The 21,080-nt window shown below is 48.0% G+C and overlaps 8 protein-coding genes across 8 annotated transcripts; 4 read left to right on the forward strand and 4 right to left on the reverse strand.

Moving 5' to 3' along the window:
* Positions 1 to 1,146: 1,146 nt before the first annotated feature.
* TAD2 (tRNA(adenine34) deaminase) lies at positions 1,147 to 1,846 on the forward strand (the record flags this gene model as incomplete). The annotated part of the gene is made up of 2 exons (XM_058497708.1): positions 1,147 to 1,203; positions 1,250 to 1,846. 2 exons carry the CDS (start codon positions 1,147 to 1,149, stop codon positions 1,844 to 1,846), a joined length of 654 nt encoding a protein of 217 aa, XP_058352434.1.
* Positions 1,847 to 2,053: 207 nt separating this feature from the next.
* On the reverse strand, positions 2,054 to 2,784 carry ONS95_004349 (uncharacterized protein; the record flags this gene model as incomplete). Its single annotated transcript, XM_058497709.1, has 4 exons — positions 2,054 to 2,322; positions 2,385 to 2,590; positions 2,652 to 2,668; positions 2,725 to 2,784. The coding sequence occupies 4 exons, from the start codon at positions 2,782 to 2,784 to the stop codon at positions 2,054 to 2,056; spliced, it is 552 nt and encodes a 183-aa protein (XP_058352435.1).
* Positions 2,785 to 3,063: 279 nt separating this feature from the next.
* CSM3 (chromosome segregation in meiosis- protein) lies at positions 3,064 to 4,116 on the forward strand (the record flags this gene model as incomplete). The annotated part of the gene is made up of 3 exons (XM_058497710.1): positions 3,064 to 3,320; positions 3,371 to 3,449; positions 3,496 to 4,116. The coding sequence occupies 3 exons, from the start codon at positions 3,064 to 3,066 to the stop codon at positions 4,114 to 4,116; spliced, it is 957 nt and encodes a 318-aa protein (XP_058352436.1).
* A 239-nt stretch (positions 4,117 to 4,355) lies between these two features.
* On the forward strand, positions 4,356 to 10,183 carry ONS95_004351 (uncharacterized protein). The gene is made up of 5 exons (XM_058497711.1): positions 4,356 to 4,629; positions 4,678 to 7,627; positions 7,676 to 9,713; positions 9,774 to 9,952; positions 10,004 to 10,183. The coding sequence occupies exons 1-3, from the start codon at positions 4,415 to 4,417 to the stop codon at positions 8,354 to 8,356; spliced, it is 3,846 nt and encodes a 1,281-aa protein (XP_058352437.1). The 5' UTR covers positions 4,356 to 4,414; the 3' UTR covers positions 8,357 to 9,713; positions 9,774 to 9,952; positions 10,004 to 10,183.
* Positions 10,184 to 10,211: 28 nt separating this feature from the next.
* ONS95_004352 (uncharacterized protein) lies at positions 10,212 to 14,011 on the reverse strand. Its single transcript, XM_058497712.1, has 4 exons — positions 13,876 to 14,011; positions 13,376 to 13,817; positions 10,479 to 13,326; positions 10,212 to 10,390 (listed from the first exon to the last, which is right to left on the reverse strand). The coding sequence occupies exons 1-4, from the start codon at positions 13,882 to 13,884 to the stop codon at positions 10,351 to 10,353; spliced, it is 3,339 nt and encodes a 1,112-aa protein (XP_058352438.1). The 5' UTR covers positions 13,885 to 14,011; the 3' UTR covers positions 10,212 to 10,350.
* Positions 14,012 to 14,202: 191 nt separating this feature from the next.
* ONS95_004353 (uncharacterized protein) lies at positions 14,203 to 15,458 on the forward strand (the record flags this gene model as incomplete). Its single annotated transcript, XM_058497713.1, has 3 exons — positions 14,203 to 14,226; positions 14,274 to 14,509; positions 14,567 to 15,458. The coding sequence occupies 3 exons, from the start codon at positions 14,203 to 14,205 to the stop codon at positions 15,456 to 15,458; spliced, it is 1,152 nt and encodes a 383-aa protein (XP_058352439.1).
* Positions 15,459 to 15,751: 293 nt separating this feature from the next.
* ONS95_004354 (uncharacterized protein) lies at positions 15,752 to 16,657 on the reverse strand (the record flags this gene model as incomplete). The annotated part of the gene is made up of 1 exon (XM_058497714.1): positions 15,752 to 16,657. One exon carries the CDS (start codon positions 16,655 to 16,657, stop codon positions 15,752 to 15,754), a length of 906 nt encoding a protein of 301 aa, XP_058352440.1.
* Positions 16,658 to 17,362: 705 nt separating this feature from the next.
* Positions 17,363 to 20,894, reverse strand: ONS95_004355 (uncharacterized protein). The gene is made up of 7 exons (XM_058497715.1): positions 20,395 to 20,894; positions 19,868 to 20,344; positions 19,681 to 19,819; positions 19,281 to 19,633; positions 19,121 to 19,237; positions 18,967 to 19,068; positions 17,363 to 18,919 (listed from the first exon to the last, which is right to left on the reverse strand). The coding sequence occupies exons 1-7, from the start codon at positions 20,503 to 20,505 to the stop codon at positions 17,801 to 17,803; spliced, it is 2,418 nt and encodes an 805-aa protein (XP_058352441.1). The 5' UTR covers positions 20,506 to 20,894; the 3' UTR covers positions 17,363 to 17,800.
* Between the last annotated feature and the right edge of the window lie 186 nt (positions 20,895 to 21,080).

A 21,080-nucleotide genomic window follows, 5' to 3' on the forward strand; every position in this document is an offset into this window, starting at 1 on the left:
TGGACAGAGTGTTATCGATCATATCTGTATGGTTGAGGCAGGAAACGTGGGAATTGGGGCTTATTTGAAGCGATTTCTGTTCGGCAGAGCAGCTTCAGATTGCCGAAATTGAGTTTAGAGGACTATTGTTTTATGATACGGCTAATAGCAACGAGGTAGTGATGAGGAGAAAAGACTTCTCGCTCCATCGACATCGATGCAGACGTGGCCAATGATGAAATTTTCTCTCAACAGCTGGCATTCTCATGAGTCAGAGAAGGCTTATATGAGATGGGATAGGACATTCCGATGTCCCAGATTCTTTTTATTGATCTAATATCTGGTTTGTTGGTAGCGCAGGCCGACTTTTGCAGGAGACGCTCGCTTAAGTCTGTTTGTTTACCTTTTGCGATAGCAGCTTTGTTCCAGTGCTCCTAACAACTTAAACTGTCGCTACTTAATAGGCTATAGTATTGAAATCTATAAGATTACCTTTGTGTCTTTTGGTGGAGTTTTCACGGTTACCACATCCCGTAATGCCCAAGATATCACATCTGGTGATGGAAATGGGAAACAAAACTTGTGCAGAAACTGAACAAGGAGGCAAACGAGAGAATACATGAGCAATTTCTTTGAAGACCTATAATAGATGAATGAAGAGGTGACGTCAAGAAACGTACTCATATTGCAAGATTTGAACTTGCACATGACGGACGGGAAAAGCTCGAAACTGAATCACGATTGAGGGTTGTTGCGTCCAAGCGGCACCAGAGTTTTGGAAAAGCGGCGTTGAAAACCACGTGACTCGAGTTGCAGGAAAAATCTCCTTCGCCTCCCCTTGCTTTGCTGCATTTGAGGTGATGGAACGAAGAGTCTGTTTTGGAGGCGCTTGAATGGATTTGTGACTGTGTGAAATTCCATGTTAAACTTCTTCGCGATTTCGAGATGGGGAGCAGACATGCGCGAGCTGATCTTGTCTAGCGAGCAAAAGCTGCCTTCAGAAACATAAATTTCATCCCGTCACCAAAAGGTACAGGGAATTCACATCAGATAATTTTCTCTTCTTTCTGGAGACGAGTATCTCAAAGCTAGGTGGTTATGGACTCGCCATTACCCTCACTCCCACCGCCAAATGCCTCAAACCATTTCTTCACATCATCGACAACAATGACGGAAGAAGAAATTCAAACACACCTCTCATTCATGAGAGAGGCTTTAGCGATGGTAAGCTTCTCTTCGGACTCTTATATCGGAGCACTGACTCAAATAGGCGGAACTCGCACTCCAAACCTCAGAGACTCCCGTCGGCTGTGTCTTCGTACATAACGGAGTCATTATCGGGCGAGGCATGAACGCCACGAACCGAACATACAACGGCACCCGTCATGCAGAATTCATTGGCATTAATGAGATCCTGACAACTCCTCGAGTATCTGGGTCTGAGGACATGATGTACAGTCCGGAGGTCCTGAAAGAGTGTGATCTGTATGTCACCGTGGAGCCGTGCATTATGTGCGCTAGTCTACTTAGGCAGTTCGGCGTAAGGAGGGTGTTTTATGGAGCAAGTAATGAGAAGTTTGGGGGGACAGGAGGGGTTCTAAACATTCAGAGGGAGAATGGAAGGGAGTGTCCAGAAGGAGAAGGGGAAGGTTCGGAGGTGCTGGGTGAAGAGGCTACAAGGAGGAGGCACTGGAGAAAGGAAAAGGATTATGAGGTTTCTGGGGGCTGGTTGAGGGAAGAGGCTATTGTTGTGCTCCGGAGATTTTATGTTCAGGAGAATGATAGGGCGCCTGAGCCGAGGGCGAAAAAAGATAGGGTGCTGAAATTGGAGGTTGAGCGCATTGTGACTGGAAAGGCAGGCGATTGACAACGATCCAGCAATGCCCCTTCACGATCGTATTTCCAGCTACAACAGTCGAGCACATGCACAACCTCGAAAAATAGCGTGTCGCATCTACGAGCACTCAAACAAGTAGCTCCGAAGACCCAATCTGAAGACAGAAAACCAAATTTAACACCTATGATGAAAGCCCCGTTCCAATCCCTATGTACAAAACAAGACTTCCTCCATCCCTCACTTGCCCTCGGCTGCCAATTCCCTCTCGGCTTGTTGGTAGTATTTCGCCGTATCTACACCATGCTGATTGTGGTTTACAAAGTTGAACCAAGGAAGCACATGGAGCCACACACCCGAATATCTCGAGTTTCTGCTCGCCATACCCTGGATGTATGGTGTTGTGGAACTGACGCCGTATAGAGGCTCCCCCTTCTTTACTTTGGCGACCATCTCCTTCATGTCCATTGCTACCTCTCTCGAGTTCTCTGTGAATCCGTAGAACCGCACTGTCATCCGATCCATTAGCAAAAAGATCCAAACATGCAAATTGGGGTAAAGAAGTACGAACGTATCGATCGTTGGTAGAACATCAAAAATCCGGCACTCAAACCAATTGCTCCTGTCAGACGCATGATAGGTGCGAATCCTCCCTTTCCGACCAAGGATGGTGCAATTCTCTCCCAAAGTAACATCAATCCTGGAGCCGCGGAAGCTGTCGCCGCTCCAGCAGCATAGTCGGACTTCCGCGCGTATGCGATAACTCGTTTGAAATGTCTGCCAGCGGTCAATACTTTGGTCTCGGCTCAGAATCAAGCAAGGTGCTGTAAGAGCTTACGGGTCACTGTCAATGAGCTGAGGGGAATATCGTTAGCTTTGATCTCAGCAGAAAGTGGAGAGGACTAACGTACCGGATAATCAGAATCGACCTTCTTGGCTGGCACAAATGGCCGCTGCTCGACGTTCGACATCTTGACGGCGGGGTGGGAGTCTCAATTGGTATTCTGCTTCTAATGGAGGTTCGCTCTGGATTGTCGTTGCTAAGCTTCAACAACGAAGGCTAGGAATAAAGTTTTGCCGAGCTCCGAAGTGGTTCGGCGCGTCGCTCTCAACCTCTGGCTCTGGACGCGACTTTGACACAAGAGGAAGCTTCCAACGCTCGACCAAAAAATATCAGAGGCTATTGGACAAGTCACAACGCGAATTTCGAACAATCCAACCATTTTGTCATTTCAAATATTGAACTCAGTATGCCAGATACTAATGCTCGCCCTCTACCCACTGAGGGCCCGTCTGCAGGAGGAGATGAGTTTGACGATTTATTCAACTACGATGCCGATATGAACGATCCTTTCAGCGATAATTATGTTGCACCTGCGGCTAAGGAGAGACAAAGGCAGATCGATGCGGCTGCTAAAACAAAAGGTGGAGCAGGGTTGGGAATTGACGAGGAAGTTGAGGTCACCAGAAAAGCAAGGGCTCCACGAGTGAAGCTGGACGAGAACAGGTGAGGAGACATTGATAATAGATCCCAACAGCTGCTAAGTGACAATAAAGATTACTTTCAGCAAATGGCATTCCAAAGTTAAGGAATAGGGCTAAACAGCATCTCAAACTCAAGGGCAAAGGTCATGAAGTATGTATTCAGGATTCCCAGCAAGCTTTGGCTAATTATTGAATAGTACTCCGATGCGGCCAAACTCCTTTCCTTTTACCAGATATGGCTCGACGACCTCTTTCCCAAAGCCCGATTCCTCGACGCACTAGCAATGGTAGAGAAGATGGGTCACAAGAAACGGATTCAGATGATGAGGATGGAATGGATCAATGAGGGGAAACCACAGACAGTCAACGATGACTCCGTCAATGATCCACCAGCAAATGAAAATGATGGACGAGAGAAGACTGCTCCTAGGATTGCGCCTATCTTTGAGAATGCTGCTGGTGGTGACGGGCCAAAAACACCTGGACCGAATGACAGCACAGCCGTGGATGAGGATATGGAAGATGACGACTTGTATGGTGCTACACCACGTGCATCAAGAACGAAACCAGTACAAGCGACCGTATCACAAACAGACTCGCTTTTTGGCGGAACTGGTGCGAGTATCTTTGGACCAGCGAAAAAGGTTGTGGACGACTTTGGACCCGATGATGATGAGCTCGATGCTCTATTAGCAGAGGAGGAAATGAATCAAAACATGGCTGGCAGCAAACCCGCGCCTGTTATCAATAAGGCGGCGCCTCGAGACGAGGTTGATGAAGATGAAATGGAGGCTATGAATGATATGGATATGTGGTGAGGGAAATAAAGGAGTTTGGCGTGCATTATGCCTAAGGATTTGCATTTGGGCGGCGTTGAAGATAATTAATACCCGAACCTGTATGGGCATGTCTTGAGATAAGGAATTAAGACCAGATTTTGGAGCTTTGATGTGTTATGAAATACCTAGGTATCCAAAAACGGATAGCGGGGTAAGCCGCAGCCTTGCATTCGCTTATCCCATGACACCAGTGATGATCAACACATCTAGCCCAAGCCCTGGTAGAACACACAACACCACGAAGTCACTCGCAACTTGTGCTTCTAGGTCAACAACGATGGCCGACAATCTGGTCAGTGCTCTTGAAAAAGTCCATCTTTCAAACACTGTCGCAGATGATACGGCAGACGATTGGATAGACTCCATTCTTGAGGAGCAACGCCCGCGCAAACGCATCAAGCAATCCCCAGATGACCTCAAGCGCGAGCTGGAAGAGAAATATCTTACGCCATCTACCTCATTCTCCGCAGCTTGGCTCAATAAGCTTCAACAGTAAACTCTGCTGCTCTTATTCAACGCCAGAGCTAACATAGACCACAGGAGATGGGAAGCCCCCACCGATTTCACGACCCTGTTCAAAATAGCGCCTACCCAAACCCGAACCATAACTCGATTTACGCGCGAAGGCCTGTCTGGCAGAGTGACAGGATATAGAGAGGTGACAGTTCCTGCCAATAGTGCTACGGCGAAGAACAGTACATCGTTTCTGCGCAAGCCTGCCAACAGAGCAGATTTTGTTCGTGGTGCGGCAGGATTCTTTCCCTTTGCGCCTGGCGGGTTGGAAGGTGTGGAAGCTGCAGCAGCGTTAGAGGATCAAGCTTTAAGGAGTGGAAATGATGGACTGGCCACTGGAGGTTCAAAGGCAAAGCTGGAGCGGGTGATAAATCTTGGAGATGGAGGGTTACTTGAGGTCGCGCCTGGTTTAAGCCGAGGCTTGGTTCTTGGGCAGAAGAAGAAGAGCGAAGGAGACGAAAAGGAAGCAGAGGAGATTTTAGGCGTCTTAGACGAAGAGCCAGATGCTGAATTGGATCAGGCGAAGGAGAATGGGGCCAGTGCAGGAGATTCGGGTGATACTTCTGAAGAAGATGGGGAAGATGATATCGACTCTCTACTGCCAGTCGAGTTTCCGGCTTTGGAACCCCATGGTGTACTTGCTGCCTCAAGTTCGAAGAGGGGTGGCAGAGAATGGGCTCATATGGTTGATATCAAGCGGGACATTACGAATTTCAGAGAATTGGTACCCGATATGGCGAGAGAATGGCCGTTCGAACTCGATACTTTCCAGAAGGAGGCCGTTTACCATCTCGAAAATGGAGACTCAGTGTTTGTGGCAGCTCATACGTCTGCTGGTAAGACAGTGGTGGCCGAATATGCCATTGCACTTGCAGCAAAGCATATGACAAAAGCCATTTACACGTCACCAATTAAGGCTTTGAGTAACCAAAAATTCCGAGATTTCAGACAGATCTTCGATGAAGTTGGCATTCTAACTGGAGATGTCCAGATTGCACCGGAGGCAAGCTGTCTGATTATGACGACGGAGATTTTGAGAAGTATGCTTTACCGAGGAGCTGATCTAATCAGAGATGTAGAATTCGTTATCTTCGATGAGGTGCATTATGTCAATGACCTCGAGAGGGGTGTGGTATGGGAAGAAGTTATCATTATGTTACCGGAACATGTTACGTTGATTCTGCTATCAGCCACAGTGCCCAATACGTATGAGTTTGCATCTTGGGTGGGGAGAACGAAACGAAAGGACATCTATGTTATTTCCACACCAAAGCGGCCAGTTCCACTAGAGCACTATATCTGGGCGGAGAAAGGCATTCATAAGATCGTTGATGCTGAGAAAAGGTTCCTCGAAAAAGGTTGGAAGGATGCCAATGATGTGCTCTCTGGTAGAGACAAGGTCAAGGCACTTCCACCATCTGATGCAAATGCTCGGGGAGGCGGAAACGGACGCGGTGGTCGAGGTCAAAATCAGCGTGGTGGGAATCAAAGAGGTGGCGCGCGTGGCGGGGTACCCCAGAGAGGTCGTGGAGGACCTCCTCGGGCAAGTCATGCTCCAGGCCATATGGGTCGAGGGGGCAGACCAGGGGGCCGAACGTCTGCTGCTCAAGACAAGACTCTGTGGGTTCATCTCGTCCAGTTTCTCAAAAACGAGTCACTTCTTCCAGCATGTATATTCGTCTTCTCAAAGAAGCGATGTGAAGAGAATGCAGATGCTCTCAGCAACCAAGACTTCTGTACTGCAACCGAGAAGAGTGCGATTCACATGATTATCGAGAAGTCGATTGCAAGACTGAAACCAGAAGATCGTCTCTTACCACAGATTGTACGATTGAGAGATATGCTTGGTCGAGGTATCGCAGTCCATCATGGTGGTATGCTTCCCATTGTCAAGGAAGTCGTCGAGATGCTCTTCGCACAGACTTTGGTCAAGGTTCTCTTCGCAACAGAAACTTTTGCCATGGGTCTCAATCTTCCGACTAGAACAGTAGTCTTCTCGGGCTATCGAAAGCATGATGGTCATTCCTTCCGAAATTTACTGCCTGGAGAATACACTCAAATGGCTGGCAGAGCTGGTCGACGAGGTTTGGATCCCGTGGGGTCTGTAATCATTGTTGCGCCGGGCGGAGGCGAAGCTCCGCCAGTGACAGAACTACGTCAAATGATTCTCGGAGACCCTTCCAAACTCCGTTCGCAGTTCAGACTAACGTACAACATGATTCTCAACTTACTTCGTGTCGAGGCATTGAAGATCGAGGAGATGATCAAGCGAAGTTTTAGCGAGCATGCTACGCAACAATTACTTCCTGAGCACGAAAAGGCAGTCAAGGTGTCCGAGGCAGATCTGGCAAAGATCAAACGCGAGCCTTGCAACACTTGTGATCCAGATCTAGAGGCTTGTCATCAAGCTTCTCAGAATGCCAAACAACTCACATCAGATCTACATCTTGGCCTTCTCGCCACACCTGTGGGGCGGCGAATGTTCTCTGCAAAGAGACTGATTGTTTACAGCAAGGACGGCATACGAACTCCCGGAATACTCCTTCGTGAGGGAGCCACAGGTGGAGCTGCTCCAACAGTACATGTACTGGAAGTTAAGACCCGAAGAGACCAACGGGACTCTACTGATCTGCTACCTTATTTGCCGAAGTTTCGAAAGTTGTTCACAAAGCTTCCTGCAACTAAGAAGGAAGTCAACGTCAAAACCCTTCAGATTCCAGTTGCAGATATTGAGTGCGTAACGGATACTGTGGTCAAAGGTGTGATACCAGAAATCTTCGGTGTGAAAGAAGTGCATCAAATCGCGAAGGAAAAGCTTGCGCAGCTTTGCCAGTCCTGGGAGTCTGATGAATGGAATGAATTGGACTGGAACAAATTGAAAGACATGCAACTGCGGGATATTCTCATGAAGCGGCTTGAGGAATCGACAATTGCTCAGAAATCGGCATGTCTGAAGTGCCCACAGTTCATGAAACACGTAAGTCGCCGCATGCTTGAACTAATAACGTTAGCTGACGCTTGGAAGTTTGCAATGTGTCACGACCAATGGCTTATCCAGGAGAATATTTCTCAACTAAGGCAATTGATGTCCGACCAGAATCTTCAACTGCTTCCCGACTATGAGCAACGAATTCAAGTGCTTAGAGATCTTGATTTCATCGACGACAGTTCCCGAGTTCAACTCAAGGGCAAGGTAGCCTGCGAGATCCACTCGGCAGACGAACTCGTGCTCACAGAGCTTATTCTTGATAACGTCCTCGCACCTTACGAGCCAGCCGAAATTGTGGCCCTCCTCTCCGCCTTCGTCTTCCAAGAGAAAACCGACACAGTTCCCAACCTGACAGGTAATCTCGAGCGGGGCATGAAAACCATCATCGAAATATCCGAGAAAGTCAATGAGCGCCAAACTTACCACCAAGTCATCCTATCCGCTGATGACTCCAATGATTTCGTCTCACGTCCCCGATTCGGGTTGATGGAGGTGGTGTATGAATGGGCTCGTGGTATGAGTTTTAAGAATATAACTGATCTGACAGATGTGCTCGAAGGCACCATTGTGAGAGTCATCACGCGGCTGGATGAGACTTGTAGAGAGGTCAAGAATGCAGCCAGGATTATTGGTGATCCGGAACTGTTCACAAAGATGCAGACATGTCAGGAGATGATCAAGAGAGATATCACTGCCGTCGCGAGTCTATATATGTGATTGTTAAAGCTTGCACGAGGCCATGAGTTATGGATGACGAGGTATGACTACAGTGGGATACGAAGCATAGATTGCGTCGAAAATGGCCTCGTTCGGAGACTACAATCTAGAATAATATGGCTGCATAACAGTACATAAGCCTTTGTCGACTCAGCTCTGGAGACGCCTCGCGTTCGAACAAGGGAGTTATGATGTTTTTGTTCTCATTACTACATGTTTGTGCTCTTCGATTTTCTCATTTGGTGAATCTCGCTCCAAGAGTTCACCCATGTAAGCCATGGTCCACCGTCCCATCGAGAGCTGGAGATCTATTCGATCTTAGACCTGCCAACCTCAGCACGACCACACCTCTATGACCTTTACCATCTTCATGCTTTCGTTCCACCCCATGTCTCTACTACCTGAACGATAATCTCGTGGCCACTCCATCCCCTCACCCCTCGGATTCTCTATCTCCCTCTGGTATTTTTGTCTTTTCACAACTTCCCAGTATTTCCACTTCCCCATGCGAGCTATAATAGTGCTTCCAAGCCGCTTTCTCCTCGAAGTACACCTGAAAACAAATGGGGCAAGAGTAGTAATTCTGTCTGAGCTTTGGCATGCTTGATATGTGGGTTTTCTAGATGTCTGTATACTTCAGGGACTCGGTTTTTGAGTTCAGGGCTGCCAGGCGGTGCAGTATTTCAACTCGGGCAGTCAAGCTAGACTTGTCCTTCTTCTGCTTTGTTTGCTGTTAGGGGCTCGAGTTGTGGAAAGCATGTTCGATGAAAACCTGAAGATGTGTAAACTACATGCCGATTTATAGCTCATCAACGTGGACTATGGGAGTGGTGACTGTAAGGATTGTAGTACAAGCTTTCTTTTCGGATAATTTCTACTCAAGAAGATATTTTGTGCAATCTGATGAATCAAAGGAAAGTCTGATAGATGTGAAAATTTAGGAAAGAGGTTGCAAAAATAGCAGTTGAGCTGAAAGAAAACTGGTTGCACCATGAATATGTTGATTCATGCTCACTGCCTATCTCCACATCAAGACTTCGAAATAAATTGAATGGCAAAATAGAGGTCTTGAATCAAGCCTCCCCATGTTCTACCTCGTTTTGATCACGGGATCTCGCCTTCCACTTGCCCTCAGCACATCGCTCCGAATATCTTCGATTCACGACAATGGATGCATTCACAATCAGCACAAATTGCAGAACAAATCTCAACTCTGAACCTACCAAGAAGGACATCCACACACTAGTCATGGCATTATATTTGGAGGGAGGCAACGCCTTCGCAGTTGCACTACTGCCACCTTACGTCTAGCCCAGCTTGATAGCCAACTCTGCTTCGGCCTTTTTTTTCTCTTCATGTGAGTCAAATATGGCATCAAGTAGCTGATAGCATACTTAATGGCTCTCTCCCAAAACAGTTGGCTTGCCTTCCCAGCATGGGCCGTTTCTTCACAACGACATATCCACCGAGCCCTTACACATCTACGACATGCAGGTTTGGTTCAGTCACACATTGTCTTCTCATCTCTGCATGCTGTGCAGCCAGGTCGACCCGAAGGCGACTGCCCTCTACGATTGGCTCTCATCATGTAGACAGGCAAATTTTCTCCGCAACCCGATTGTTGGTAGCTGGTTGATGTGTAGATAGATATCAGCACCTAAGAGCGCCAAGCCGCTAATCAGAGTCAACAATGGCATCTCTTCAAGGAGGCAGAAGCAACCGTTAATCGACAGCAACAGCAGCGCATCATCGACCAAAGGAAACTCTCACAAGTCCATCTCCTGCGGACAATTTAGCTCTACACAGGCTATTGTTGAGCATCAGGGAGCAGCTCCCCATATCCAAATCCATTGTACAACTCGCCTATTCTACAAAGATTCCTTCCCACCAAGAACTGCTCTCTATCGTCTCAGTTCTCCCTCGCTAGTTAATGAATAATCGCTTGTCCCATATGAACTCCACTTATGCCGTTCCACAACAACCATTTTCCACTTTTACTTGGAGATCGCCGCAATCCACTTTTCTTGGTCCTTTCTGTATGGTAGTCAGTACAAAGATCCGTAACTTATAACGCATGGAGGTCGAGGAATCTCGCATGCTTGGAAGGATCGGGATTACGTACTTATCAAAATGCAATAGCTGCCCAAGGACGGTCTTGACCAAATCTGCTTGCCGCTTCTTGTCCTTCTGCTCCAAAAATTGTAAGAGAATGGTTTTCAAGTACACATAATCCATCTTCCCGGCTTGTGCAGACCCATTAACCGGCGTACTCGAGCGTCCGCTGTCAAGTGAACTCCTCGAGCTACTCTCGTTTAGCTTCAACTGTTTGGCTTGCAGTGCTCTGAAGTCCTTCTGCAACTTCTCGTATTTCTGATTAGCCTCATCGAGAATGCGGCGGAGATCAGCTCGTTGCTTCTCAGTGTCCCGAGCTTGTTTCTCGCTGCCATCTAGGGCATTGCGAAGCTCGGTCATGGCAGAGCGGGCTTCCCCAGCATCTTTGGTAGCATTCTCGGCGACGGCTTCCAGTTCGTTGCGCTTGCGCTTCCATTCTTTTTCAGCGTGTTCAAGCTCTCCCTTTTCATCGTTGGCTCGCTTTAGGTCACGTTCGAAGTCTCTGATACGTCCCTTGAGTTCGTCCACTTCGCGTGCTCTGCGTCTGCCATTCGTGCTAGCTTCGTCCTCTGCACGATCTCGCTCCTCGATTGCGGCTTCCATGCGTTCTCTCATGTCCCGAACCTTGGCGTCTGCTCTGTCATCGACGTCAGCGAGAAGACGTCGCATCGTCTCGCCCTCGCGAGTACGTTCACTCAAAAGGCGTTGAACTTCGGCTAATTCCTCCTCGAGTGATTCAGTCTGCTCCTTTGCTTCTTTGAGTTGCATAGCCATCTCACCGGCTTGGTCGCGCATGCTACCTAGTAGTCCTTGTGCATTGTTATATTGAGATCCACGAAGTTCAACTTCTTCCCTGAGCCCCTTGGACTCACTGGTGAGTTTCGCAACTTGTTCTTCAAGGTCCCGAACTTTGGTTCTCAGCTTCCCAGCTTCTTCTTGAACCTTGGCGAGCTCTGTGGATGATTTTTCTCCAGAAGCTGCAAGCTGAATCTTCTCTGCTTCCGCCCTTCTCATGTCACGCTGTGCAACACGATTTTGATCTTCGGCCCGCAAGCGGGCGTTGGTCTCTTGTGTGACCTTTTCATTCAGCGTCCGTATCTCGTTTTGGCTGTCACCAGCTTGCTTCTTAAAGCTATTGATATCTGATCTAAGATCTCTTTCTCTGGCCTCCAGACGTCTAAGATCCGATGTCTTGGCAGCTAATTCGTCCTTGGTCGCCTTCAGAGTCGCATTCTCGGTGCGTAAAGATTTGAGCTCCGGTTGGGCTTTCTGCAAGACATCCCGAAGATCCGTTAAATCCCTGTATCTAGAGGTAGCCAATTGCTGGGCTGCTCCAAGGTCGGTCTGAAGAGTGGCAGACTTTGATTTCAATTCTTCGTACTCTACTGTCAAAGACTTCAAGTCTGCTTCAGCCTTTTCTGAATCCTTGGATTGAGTCTTGTAAGTATCAATTTCCTTCTCCAGATTGGCAATCTTCTCCTCAAGATCTTTCTTCTCTTGTCGGAGAGTCTTGATCAACTCCTTAGCTTCCACATGCTCTTGGCCGATATTGAGGTAATTATCCTGCATGTTTTCGAGCTCCTCACGCAATTCTTCCTCTGTTTTCCGCTTGCTTTGTAGCTTTGCAATCTGTGAATCACGATCTACGACTTCTGCTTTCAACCTTTCCACCTCGGCTTGCAGGTCGGTGGCGATTGGGGTTGATGGCACTGATTCCGGGGCTGTTTCTGTTGGTTCATCCTTAGAAGCAGATGCTGCAGCATTGGCACCCTTCTTCTTTTTCTTATTCTTCTTCTTCGCTGCTCCTGTCGCTGCTGCCTGAGCAGGTGCTTCGGACGTTGGCGTGGGTGCGACTTTGCTTAATTCTTCTGATTCGTGATTTGCAGCCTCCTCGGCTCGCTTATTCAGAGATTTGATCTCCTCCGAAAGCTCCTCTATCCTCTTAAGGTCGAGAGCTTTGGCGGCTTCTAGCTCCTTGATTTGTGCATCTACCTTCTTGTGGAGCTTCTCGGCTTCTTTGCGGGCATCAGTTTCGAATTTTAGATCTTTTCCAGATGCCTCCTTCTGGCTGATAAGGTCTGTCTCCAAAGATGCGATCTTGTCATGCGACACCTTCTTTTGATCCGCCAAATCGGTTTCGAGAGCTGCTAGCTGGCTCTCTGTGGTCTGCAACTTGTCTTTCAAGACTCGGATCTCCTCCGTTTGGGATTCAATCTTCTCTCTAAGGCTTTGTCCTTCAGTAACAGCTTCTCTTGACGCATTGAGGTCCCTCGTGGCTTTCTCGAGGTCGCTTACTAGCCCAGAACTTGACTCTTGAGCGGTTTCCAGGTCTTTTTCAAGAGACGAGACTTTGGTTTTAAGCTCATCAACCTCTGCAGTCTTCTCCTTGAGCTCAGTCTGCAACCTTGGAATTTCATCATCGTATGAAAAGAACTCTTCGCTGATGTCCTTGTTGTCCGTGGTCTCGGGTTTCTGTTTCGGAGAGAAAATCCTCATGACAGAAGAAGCCGGAGACTTTACTGATGCAGTCGGGGTATCAATGCTCGCAGTATCTGCTTTTTCAGCTTGGGCATCGGCGCTGGCGCCGCTAGCACTTTTGAGAGCTGCGAGCTCCTCCTTGGCCTCAGAAGCCTCTTTTTCGGATTGCTCAAACTTCTTCTTGTATTCATCCCGGTCGGCAGAGACCCGCTTGAATTCATCCATGACCATATCCCCTTTCAGATTGAGTTGATTCAGGTACTCTACCAGCGCATCTGGGTCGGAAATCGTCGCAAGTGGTGTGTGTTCCTTCAAAGCCTTCTCAAATGGCTCTATCGAAACTGCTCGAGCATGCGCTATACGGTAGGATCGCAGAAGGTCTAGGCAAGCTGTTAGCTTGGGATATTCCCACGAGGATTCACCACTTGCCCGCGTATCTAGATTCCATTTTCTCGAGCTTCCGTAACTTTGTCCGAACATCTGGAGGTAGTTCAACCGGCACCGGAACTGCTGGCGCATCTGCAGACGCTTCCCCTGCTTTCTCTCCCCCTTCCCCAGACACGCTCGTAGCGGGAGTCATTGTGTCCGCTGACTGAGGTGATTTCTCATCTCCAATTGCAGGCGTTCCTACGCGAGAAGGCCCCTCAGACTCGTCCTCTATCACAAAGGCGTTCTCGAATTCGGAAGGGTCTGGACCTCGCGCAGTTGAGCCTTCATTGTCCTTCGGCCGAGGTCGCCTTGGTTTCGATGCGGGAGAATCGGTTCTTGAATTGGACCTTCGAGCTGTTGATGCAGACCTTGCCACAGGAGGAGCCGCTTTTGCACGAGCTTGTTCTTCAGCAATGCGGGAATCTATGGCCCCTTTCAGTCGCTGTTGAGAGGTTAGATTTTGTAACCCCAAGGCTGTCACAGTTTGGGGAAATGCTTACTTGGAACATGTTTCGCCCAATGTATTAAATCTTTAATTGCGACGACAACTACAAATTAACAAGAGCATGGCATAAATGTGACAATTGCGAAAGGTACTAGAAATGGATAAGTGAAGGTAAAACAGTCCAAAGCGACATATCTGGCACTCGAGCATTGACAGAGTGTCGCGACTTTGGGACGGCGCGGCCCAAGGCTGGGCTTGGCATTTTGACAGGCAGCCCCAGCTCTTTCAAAGCCACTTCCCTCCCGCGTCACTCACTGTTGACAGACAAGCCTGCTCTTCTTCCGTCTTCACCACCGAACAATGACAACAAGATAGCTGCAAAATGGTATCCTTGTGGCCATGGAAGGTAAGAGTTACATCCTGCAGTATTGACATTTATCCTAACTTCTACAGGGCGAAGCAAACTCTCCTGCGAGCTTCGAGAAGTCCCTCATCAGCCTTGCGAACAAAATCACCAAATCTCAAGGACAGCTAGACTCCCTGAGACAGCACCAGCGACGCTTCAAGGCATTATGGACTCTCTATACCAGCTTCGCATATCTGTTATGCTTTGTGGTCATGTTCCTGGTAGTCGGGTGGAAGAACTGGGGCGTGGTGGAATACACAGCTCTCTCTGGGGCTCCTATGATGTAGGCAGCAAATGTTCAACCTCTGCGTGAAAAGTGCCATGGGACTAACTATCGCAGCATTTATCTTGTTCGTAGTGGGATTACCTCCTACTATGCATATCGGATCGATACCGTCACGCAGCGTCTAGAGGACCAGCAAGCCGAAAGGACAACCACAATAGAGAAGCTGAAGGCAGCTACGAAATACAACTCCACACAAGAGTTATTAGAGAAATATGGCGGAGCCACACCGAAACCGAAGAAGCCAGCTGCACCAAAAGGCCCAAAGATCCAGAAACAGCCGAACAGGACTTCTATGGGCCCACCTGCTACGGCAAATATTTATCGTGCTGACCAGGTCCCAAGTCAACCTTCAACTCCGCAGCCAGTCCCCCAAAAAACCCCTCCCCAGCATTTATTTCCTTCGCCATATTCGTCGCCAAAACCACAAACACCGCAGGCCCGGCCCGTACCAGCCGGACCAGCGCCACAGGCAGAATTCGCACCAAACGCCTACTCGGCTCCCCCGCAATATGCACAAAGTACAGAGTCTGTTTCTGGTGGAAATTGGTATGATCGAGTGTTGGATCTGTTGCTAGGAGAAGACGAGACGTCGCCGAAGAATCGAGTGGCGTTGATATGCCAAAACTGTCGGCTTGTCAACGGCCAAGCTCCTCCTGGAACAAAGACCCTGTCAGACCTTGGGAGATGGCGGTGTTTTGGATGTGGAGCCATGAACGGCGAGGAAGATGAAGCCGTGAAAATCGTACAGGAAATGAAAGAAAGAATTGAGACACAGGAGCCCGCGAGTCCAACATCCGGTGAGGAGACCAAGGCTACAGAGGATGATTCGGGATCTGGCGAGATTGTTGAAGCCGAGGATGACGAAGATGGAGGAAATGACGGCTCGGCGGAGGAGAAGGTGGAGGTGAAGCCCAGGAGAGGCCGATCCAACAAGAAGAAAGCTTAATGCCTTAGTAAACGAAATCTCATTTGTATTTCAGTTCTGATGCTTCATGCTGTGTTTGGAAAACTTGGACATGTAGGGTATTGACAGAGCTCTACCGTTTCAGAGGACGCTGATATGTAGGTCTGTATGTTGGCCTCGGGACCCATTTGGGTGCATTGCCGCTGTCCTCCTTCTGTTCTGCTTATTGTCTTGGATTATTCTCGGCATCCTTTTGCAAGTCATTTGCATTGCGAGTAGTGACCTTCTTGCGAGCGTCGTTCTTTGCATTGCCAGTCGTTCCAGTAACGTTTCCCTCAAGTTTCAATCTCCTTCTCACCGTATCCACGTCGAGTGACTCGCTCCTGCTGGTTTCTGCGAGCTGTGTTCGAATCCTCCTCTTCGCTCTCCTCATCGGTGCTTTGTCCACGCTGGTAATCCTCCAAAACGACGCCTAGCAACGACGGCTTGAAACCATCCATGCTGCGGAGCGCCTCCATCTCCATCACATCCTCGTAGTTGTTGGTGATTTTCGCACGTCCGGTGATGTCTCGGTCCTCCTTTGCCTTCCACTCACACTCGAGTTCTTCACGGCTACGAAGTCTCTTGCTCGTGGGCCCCTTTGGTAGAGCTGTCGGCTGCTTTTCCTTGCCCTTTGCCTCCTCGGTATGTATCTTCCTGTACTCGCCTTGCAAAACTGGGCTTCCCGTCTGCCTTTGGATCTTCTTACAGCTGTTTTGCAAAACCGTACTGCTCTTCACGTCCTCCTTCGCCTTCGTCTTACTGCTGTCTTTGGACTTATCCTTGTTCTTAGTCGTCTTATCGCCTGCCTTCTCGTTGTCCTCCTCGTCTTTAGCTGGCTGAATCTTGAACATGTCCGTCTCCAGAGCCATTTTAAGTTCCTTCTCCGCGCGCCAGCTCTCGTATCCAGTGAGGTATGGCTTTGACTTCAGTTGGAGGAACTCGCTGCCAGTCAAGATGTAAGAATCCGAGAGTGCAGTTAAGGTATTGCTGTAGCTTCGGCTGTGGTTCTGGCTTTGGTACTGGCTTTGACGATAGTGATGGTGAGAAGGCACAAGCATCTGTGATTGACCCATGTACAACATCTTCTTGACGTTCTTGACTCTAGCTCTGTCATTTTCGTAGGTTCTGGTTTCTTCCGTTGCACTGATCTCACGGATGAGACCGCCGTGCTTGAGTATGGGTACGATGAGGCGCTCCATATTGTAGTTGTTTTTGGCTGGGATCGGACTCTATGCGTATAGTGTCTGCTTCGATATGGGAGATAAATGCAGTGGTATTGGTAGAGGGAGTGTGGGGATTTGTCTGGTATTTTTGGTGGGTTGTCGCAGGTTCTGGAGCTCACCGTGGAAGAAGAGAGACAACCCGATTTCTGCAACCTTGCAGATATTCTTGGATGTGCGATCTCACGTGTAGCTTCAGTTTCAATGAAAGGCGACTCGAAATGAGCTGGCACAATTGCTCCGATGTCGTCTCAGAAGCGGAGAAGGGGAAGTAACCCTTTGAGTGGCCTTGCTGACATTGTGATGTCGCGAACGTCATCATGGACCTGCTCAATATGTCGGAATCTGTTCACATCCGACTGTACACAGAATATCATGTACCAGCTCTGATAGGGCGAAGATGAGAAGGTAGAGTTTAGGTGTGCCCTCTTTCGTTAGTGACGACTTTTCGCAGACTCTCCAACTAGTCACCGTATTACTCTACTGTTTAACGATGTCTTAACTTGACTCTGAAGTTGCAGATAGTATGATGTGATGGTTGGTCCTTGTTGACACGGTCATAGCCTTGTCCTCACCTTGTTGTCAAGATTCATTAGCGAGCTCGACAAGGAGGACTGGGGCAATCCATTAACCAAGCCAGGCTTTCAAGTCAACATATGTTCATATCATAAGTGCGTTTGGTAAGTGACATTCAGAATTAAGTTAACTCTCTGTTTATTTCAACATTATATGATTCTGGTGAGACATCTAGTCATTGGGCAAGGACTGCAAATACTAATCAATGTCTGATAACCGTTGGCATCATCTGGTTGTCTAGTTGTATGCTGCAAAATTGGATTATATAGAGTTATTGACATCTGTGTAGGAGGAATAAAGTGCTGATGTTCAGCTTCCATCATACTGGTGCTATTCGCTTCTGTGATTCACGTTCACAATACAGCAGGATACGTAGATCGCTTGACACTCATGTAGGAATCTACAAAAAGTTTGAATACATTTCAAACGGCACTTCCTCGGTCAAGTGAATGGCATGTCACCACGTAACCATTCCTTTCGCTGTATTGGTTTATTTCAGAGGCATGAGAACAAAATTTCTGCATTGTAGCCGCAGCACCCACTAGTCTACACAAGTTTAATATGAAGACTCTTCAACGCAGCACTGCGTACAACAATTTCATTGTCCACGATCTCCATCTCGCTAGAATTCTTCCGATCCGGTTTCAAATGATCTTCCTGAATAACTTGCCCAGAAATTTTGATGGACCATCCCTCAATCAAGTCACCCCTCAGGATGCTCAGTCTCACCAAGCCATCTTTGACCTCCACTTTGATCACCGCTTTCACCTGCCCAAGATTCTTGTGGTCTGGAACCTCAACGTCGGAATTCATGCCCTCGACTGGGTTGATCAATAGTTTGAAACCATCTGCCCAGTCATAGACAACATTATTTCCACCTTTACCCAACACCAGGGCAGTCCCTGGTCTCAACAACAACGGCAAACTGTCGAACCCATGCTTTTCAGTGATATAACCAGGACCCTCCCGGATCTGTTCGTCAATCAAACCATACCACTTCCCTCTAGGAAGATAGTATTCGACAGTTCCTTCAGCATTGAAGACCGGTGCTACCAGGAGAGAATCTCCAAGCAAATACTGAGTGTCAAGATGCCAAGTACTGCGATCCTCCGGAAACTCCAGGAATGGCGCTCGTAACATAGGAAGGCCTGTGTTGTGAGATTGAATCGCCGAAGAGTAGAGGTAAGGCATCAGACTATGTTTCAAGTTGACGAACTTCTTCAGAACAGCCGATGCTTCTTCAGTGGAATCTATTAGCCACGGAACACGATAACTTCCACTACCATGTAGTCGTGAATGACTAGATAGCAGACCAAAAGCGATCCAGCGTTTATATAGAGCCGGATCAGGATTTCCTTCGAATCCTCCAATATCGTGAGCCCAGTATCCAAACCCACAGAGGCCGAGACTCAGGCCACCGCGAAGAGTTTCGGCCATTGCCTCGAAAGTGCTGAATGGGTCACCTCCCCAATGCACGGGGAATTGCTGAACGCCTGCTGTTGCTGAGCGAGCAAATAGCGCCGCATTGTTCTTACCGTAAGCCTTTTCTAGGACCTCGAAGGTCACTTTGTTGTAGAGATACGGATAAAAGTTGTGCATTTTTGCGGGATCGGAACCGTCAAAATAGACAGCATCACCTGTTGGAATACGCTCACCAAAGTCGGTCTGCCTTTCGTCAGCTTCTACTGTACATGTTGGAGAGAGAGACAGACCTTGAAAGAATCAACACCTAGTTCGACCAAGCCTTGAAGCTTATCTTGGTACCATTTGCACGCAGCAGGGTTGGTAAAATCGATGAAAGCCATTCCGGCTTGCTGCGAAGAAGTAAGTTCTCAATTCTGGTGCCAAGCTGAACCGCCAACTAACCCAGAAATCGTATTGCCAGACACTTCCATCGCTGCGCTTAAGGTAATATCCTCCTTCAACGCCCTCATCAAATATCTCGCTTTCCTGAGCAATATATGGATTGATCCAGCAGCACACCTGTAACATCAGTGACGTTCATATCTCAGGTCATATCACCTACATGCATTCCCCTCTCTTTAATCCTCTTGATCTGACCTTTCGCATCGGGAAACATATCCTTGTCGAACTTGAAGTCACACCACTCGAATCCTTTCATCCAGAAACAATCAAAGTGAAAAACGCCAGTTGGGATGTCTCTTTCAGCCATCCCGTTAAGAAAGCTGTTCACAGTTGCCTCGTCATAATTTGTAGTGAAGCTTGTGCTAAGCCAAAGACCGAAAGTCCAAGCAGGCGGCAGAGCTGGCCGTCCGCTGATGGTTGTGTACTTCTGTATGATATCTTTCGGAGTAGAGCCATGGATGAGATAGATCTCAAGCTTCTCTCCAGGAATCGCAATATTAATTCTTGTTGTACCTGAGGTTGTCAGTAGTTTCAAATGTGCTGCCTCGAAAATGGCTTACGCTCTGTTTGGATCTCGAAGGAAATGAACGAGGGGCTGTTGACAAAAACTCCATATCCAGCTGAAGTCAAGAAGAATGGAATATTTTTGTAAGTGAGCTCTGAGCCGGTTCCGCCATCTTCGTTCCACATCTCTACATTCTAATCGAGTTAGGGGAGACACGTGAACATAGTCTTGACAAAGCATACCTGGCCATTCTTCTGAAATGGGCCGAATCTCTCGCCTAGACCGAATACTTTGGCGCCAACGGCTAGTCTTAGTTGATATGTAACCCATCGTTTTCCTTTGTTGGGGTCGGTATAATTGGCCTTTGGGTGCAAAGCAGTCGTGTTCTCCTTCACATAACCTACAGAACGCCATCCAAGTTCTGACAAAATTTCCCCATTGGCTTCAAAGCTGATATTGAATGCTTTCGGGCCAGTATTGACAGTGGACTTCAAATTTCCGGATTGGATTGACAATGCTGATGTTGATTTTGAAGTGGACACATTGGATTTTGGTTGGCCGTGTGGAAACAGCTCAAAGTGAGGTCCACTTGTGATGCTCTTTTGTGCTTTCCAGTGACTCGAGGAAAGCAAGAGAACATCATCCATAGGTGAACTCAGGTTGTGGGTTAACGTGGGGTTGTTGAGAGAGTCTCCCCTATGGTTTATTGGTTTTGAACACTGCCGTTATTCATTATATGCGACGTGGTTTTGATTTAGAAATATCTTACTGTTACGAAATGAACATTATCTTCCCGAACTTCCGACTTGATGACCTCCACAGCCCAGTCGATGAGGGTATCTTGGGCAGGATGCCAACATCCGTGGGAGAATTTCACCATGGTTGATCAACGTGGTAATTCTGTAGTGATATGATGTGCGGTCGATTGGCATCATGAATTACTCTTTTATTGAAGTCTTCGGCTACGGGTTGCATTTGGCTCCTATTTCGGCAACCCATTGTTTTTGGTTTTCTTGGTGTATCCCAACTCGACACAGCTGAAGCTGCATTTATCCGCTGTATTTATCCAGAGTTTCGTATTGTGTATGCCAAGATGACTTTCAAGTGGGGTTCTCCAAGTTCAAGAGCCCCGTTTGTTGGATCTGTCCAAGTCATGTTTTGATTATGTACGTTGCAGCGACTCCGATATTCTTGCATTGCGTAATTTTGCCAAGCTGTCATGAGCCAAGCTGTACGCAACCGCTTTCTTATCCGGCTTCTCGTAAGGACTTTCCCAGATGTGGAAATTGAATGAGCGGTGCTGCAACCAGTAATAATATACTTACGCCGACGCCAACTTGTGCTGCAGCCTCAAAGGTGGGATGTTGACTCGTATTACACGCGCCAAGATGGCTCCAAAGACCCGAGGTCTCGAGGGCAGGAAATGGTGATCTTCGAAGAGATCGATAATTCGGA

Source organism: Cadophora gregata (assembly GCF_030347475.1).
Source record: "Cadophora gregata isolate MNR1 chromosome Unknown scaffold_14, whole genome shotgun sequence".
Taxonomy (NCBI): Eukaryota; Fungi; Ascomycota; class Leotiomycetes; order Helotiales; family Ploettnerulaceae; genus Cadophora; species Cadophora gregata.

Coding starts and splice junctions, on each gene's coding strand:
- ONS95_004352 (XM_058497712.1), bottom strand. Junction 13,327..13,375: donor AATGGAATCTAGATACGCGG/GCAAGTGGTGAA, acceptor CAGCTTGCCTAG/ACCTTCTGCGATCCTACCGT. Junction 10,391..10,478: donor CAGCTATTGCATTTTGATAA/GTACGTAATCCC, acceptor ACTACCATACAG/AAAGGACCAAGAAAAGTGGA.
- ONS95_004355 (XM_058497715.1), bottom strand. CDS start 20,505: ATGGTGAAATTCTCCCACGGATGTTGGCATCCTGCCCAAGATACCCTC. Junction 19,820..19,867: donor CATTTCAGAAGAATGGCCAG/GTATGCTTTGTC, acceptor TAACTCGATTAG/AATGTAGAGATGTGGAACGA. Junction 19,069..19,120: donor TCTGGCAATACGATTTCTGG/GTTAGTTGGCGG, acceptor ACTTCTTCGCAG/CAAGCCGGAATGGCTTTCAT.
- ONS95_004351 (XM_058497711.1), top strand. CDS start 4,415: ATGGCCGACAATCTGGTCAGTGCTCTTGAAAAAGTCCATCTTTCAAAC. Junction 4,630..4,677: donor TGGCTCAATAAGCTTCAACA/GTAAACTCTGCT, acceptor CATAGACCACAG/GAGATGGGAAGCCCCCACCG. Junction 7,628..7,675: donor GCCCACAGTTCATGAAACAC/GTAAGTCGCCGC, acceptor GACGCTTGGAAG/TTTGCAATGTGTCACGACCA.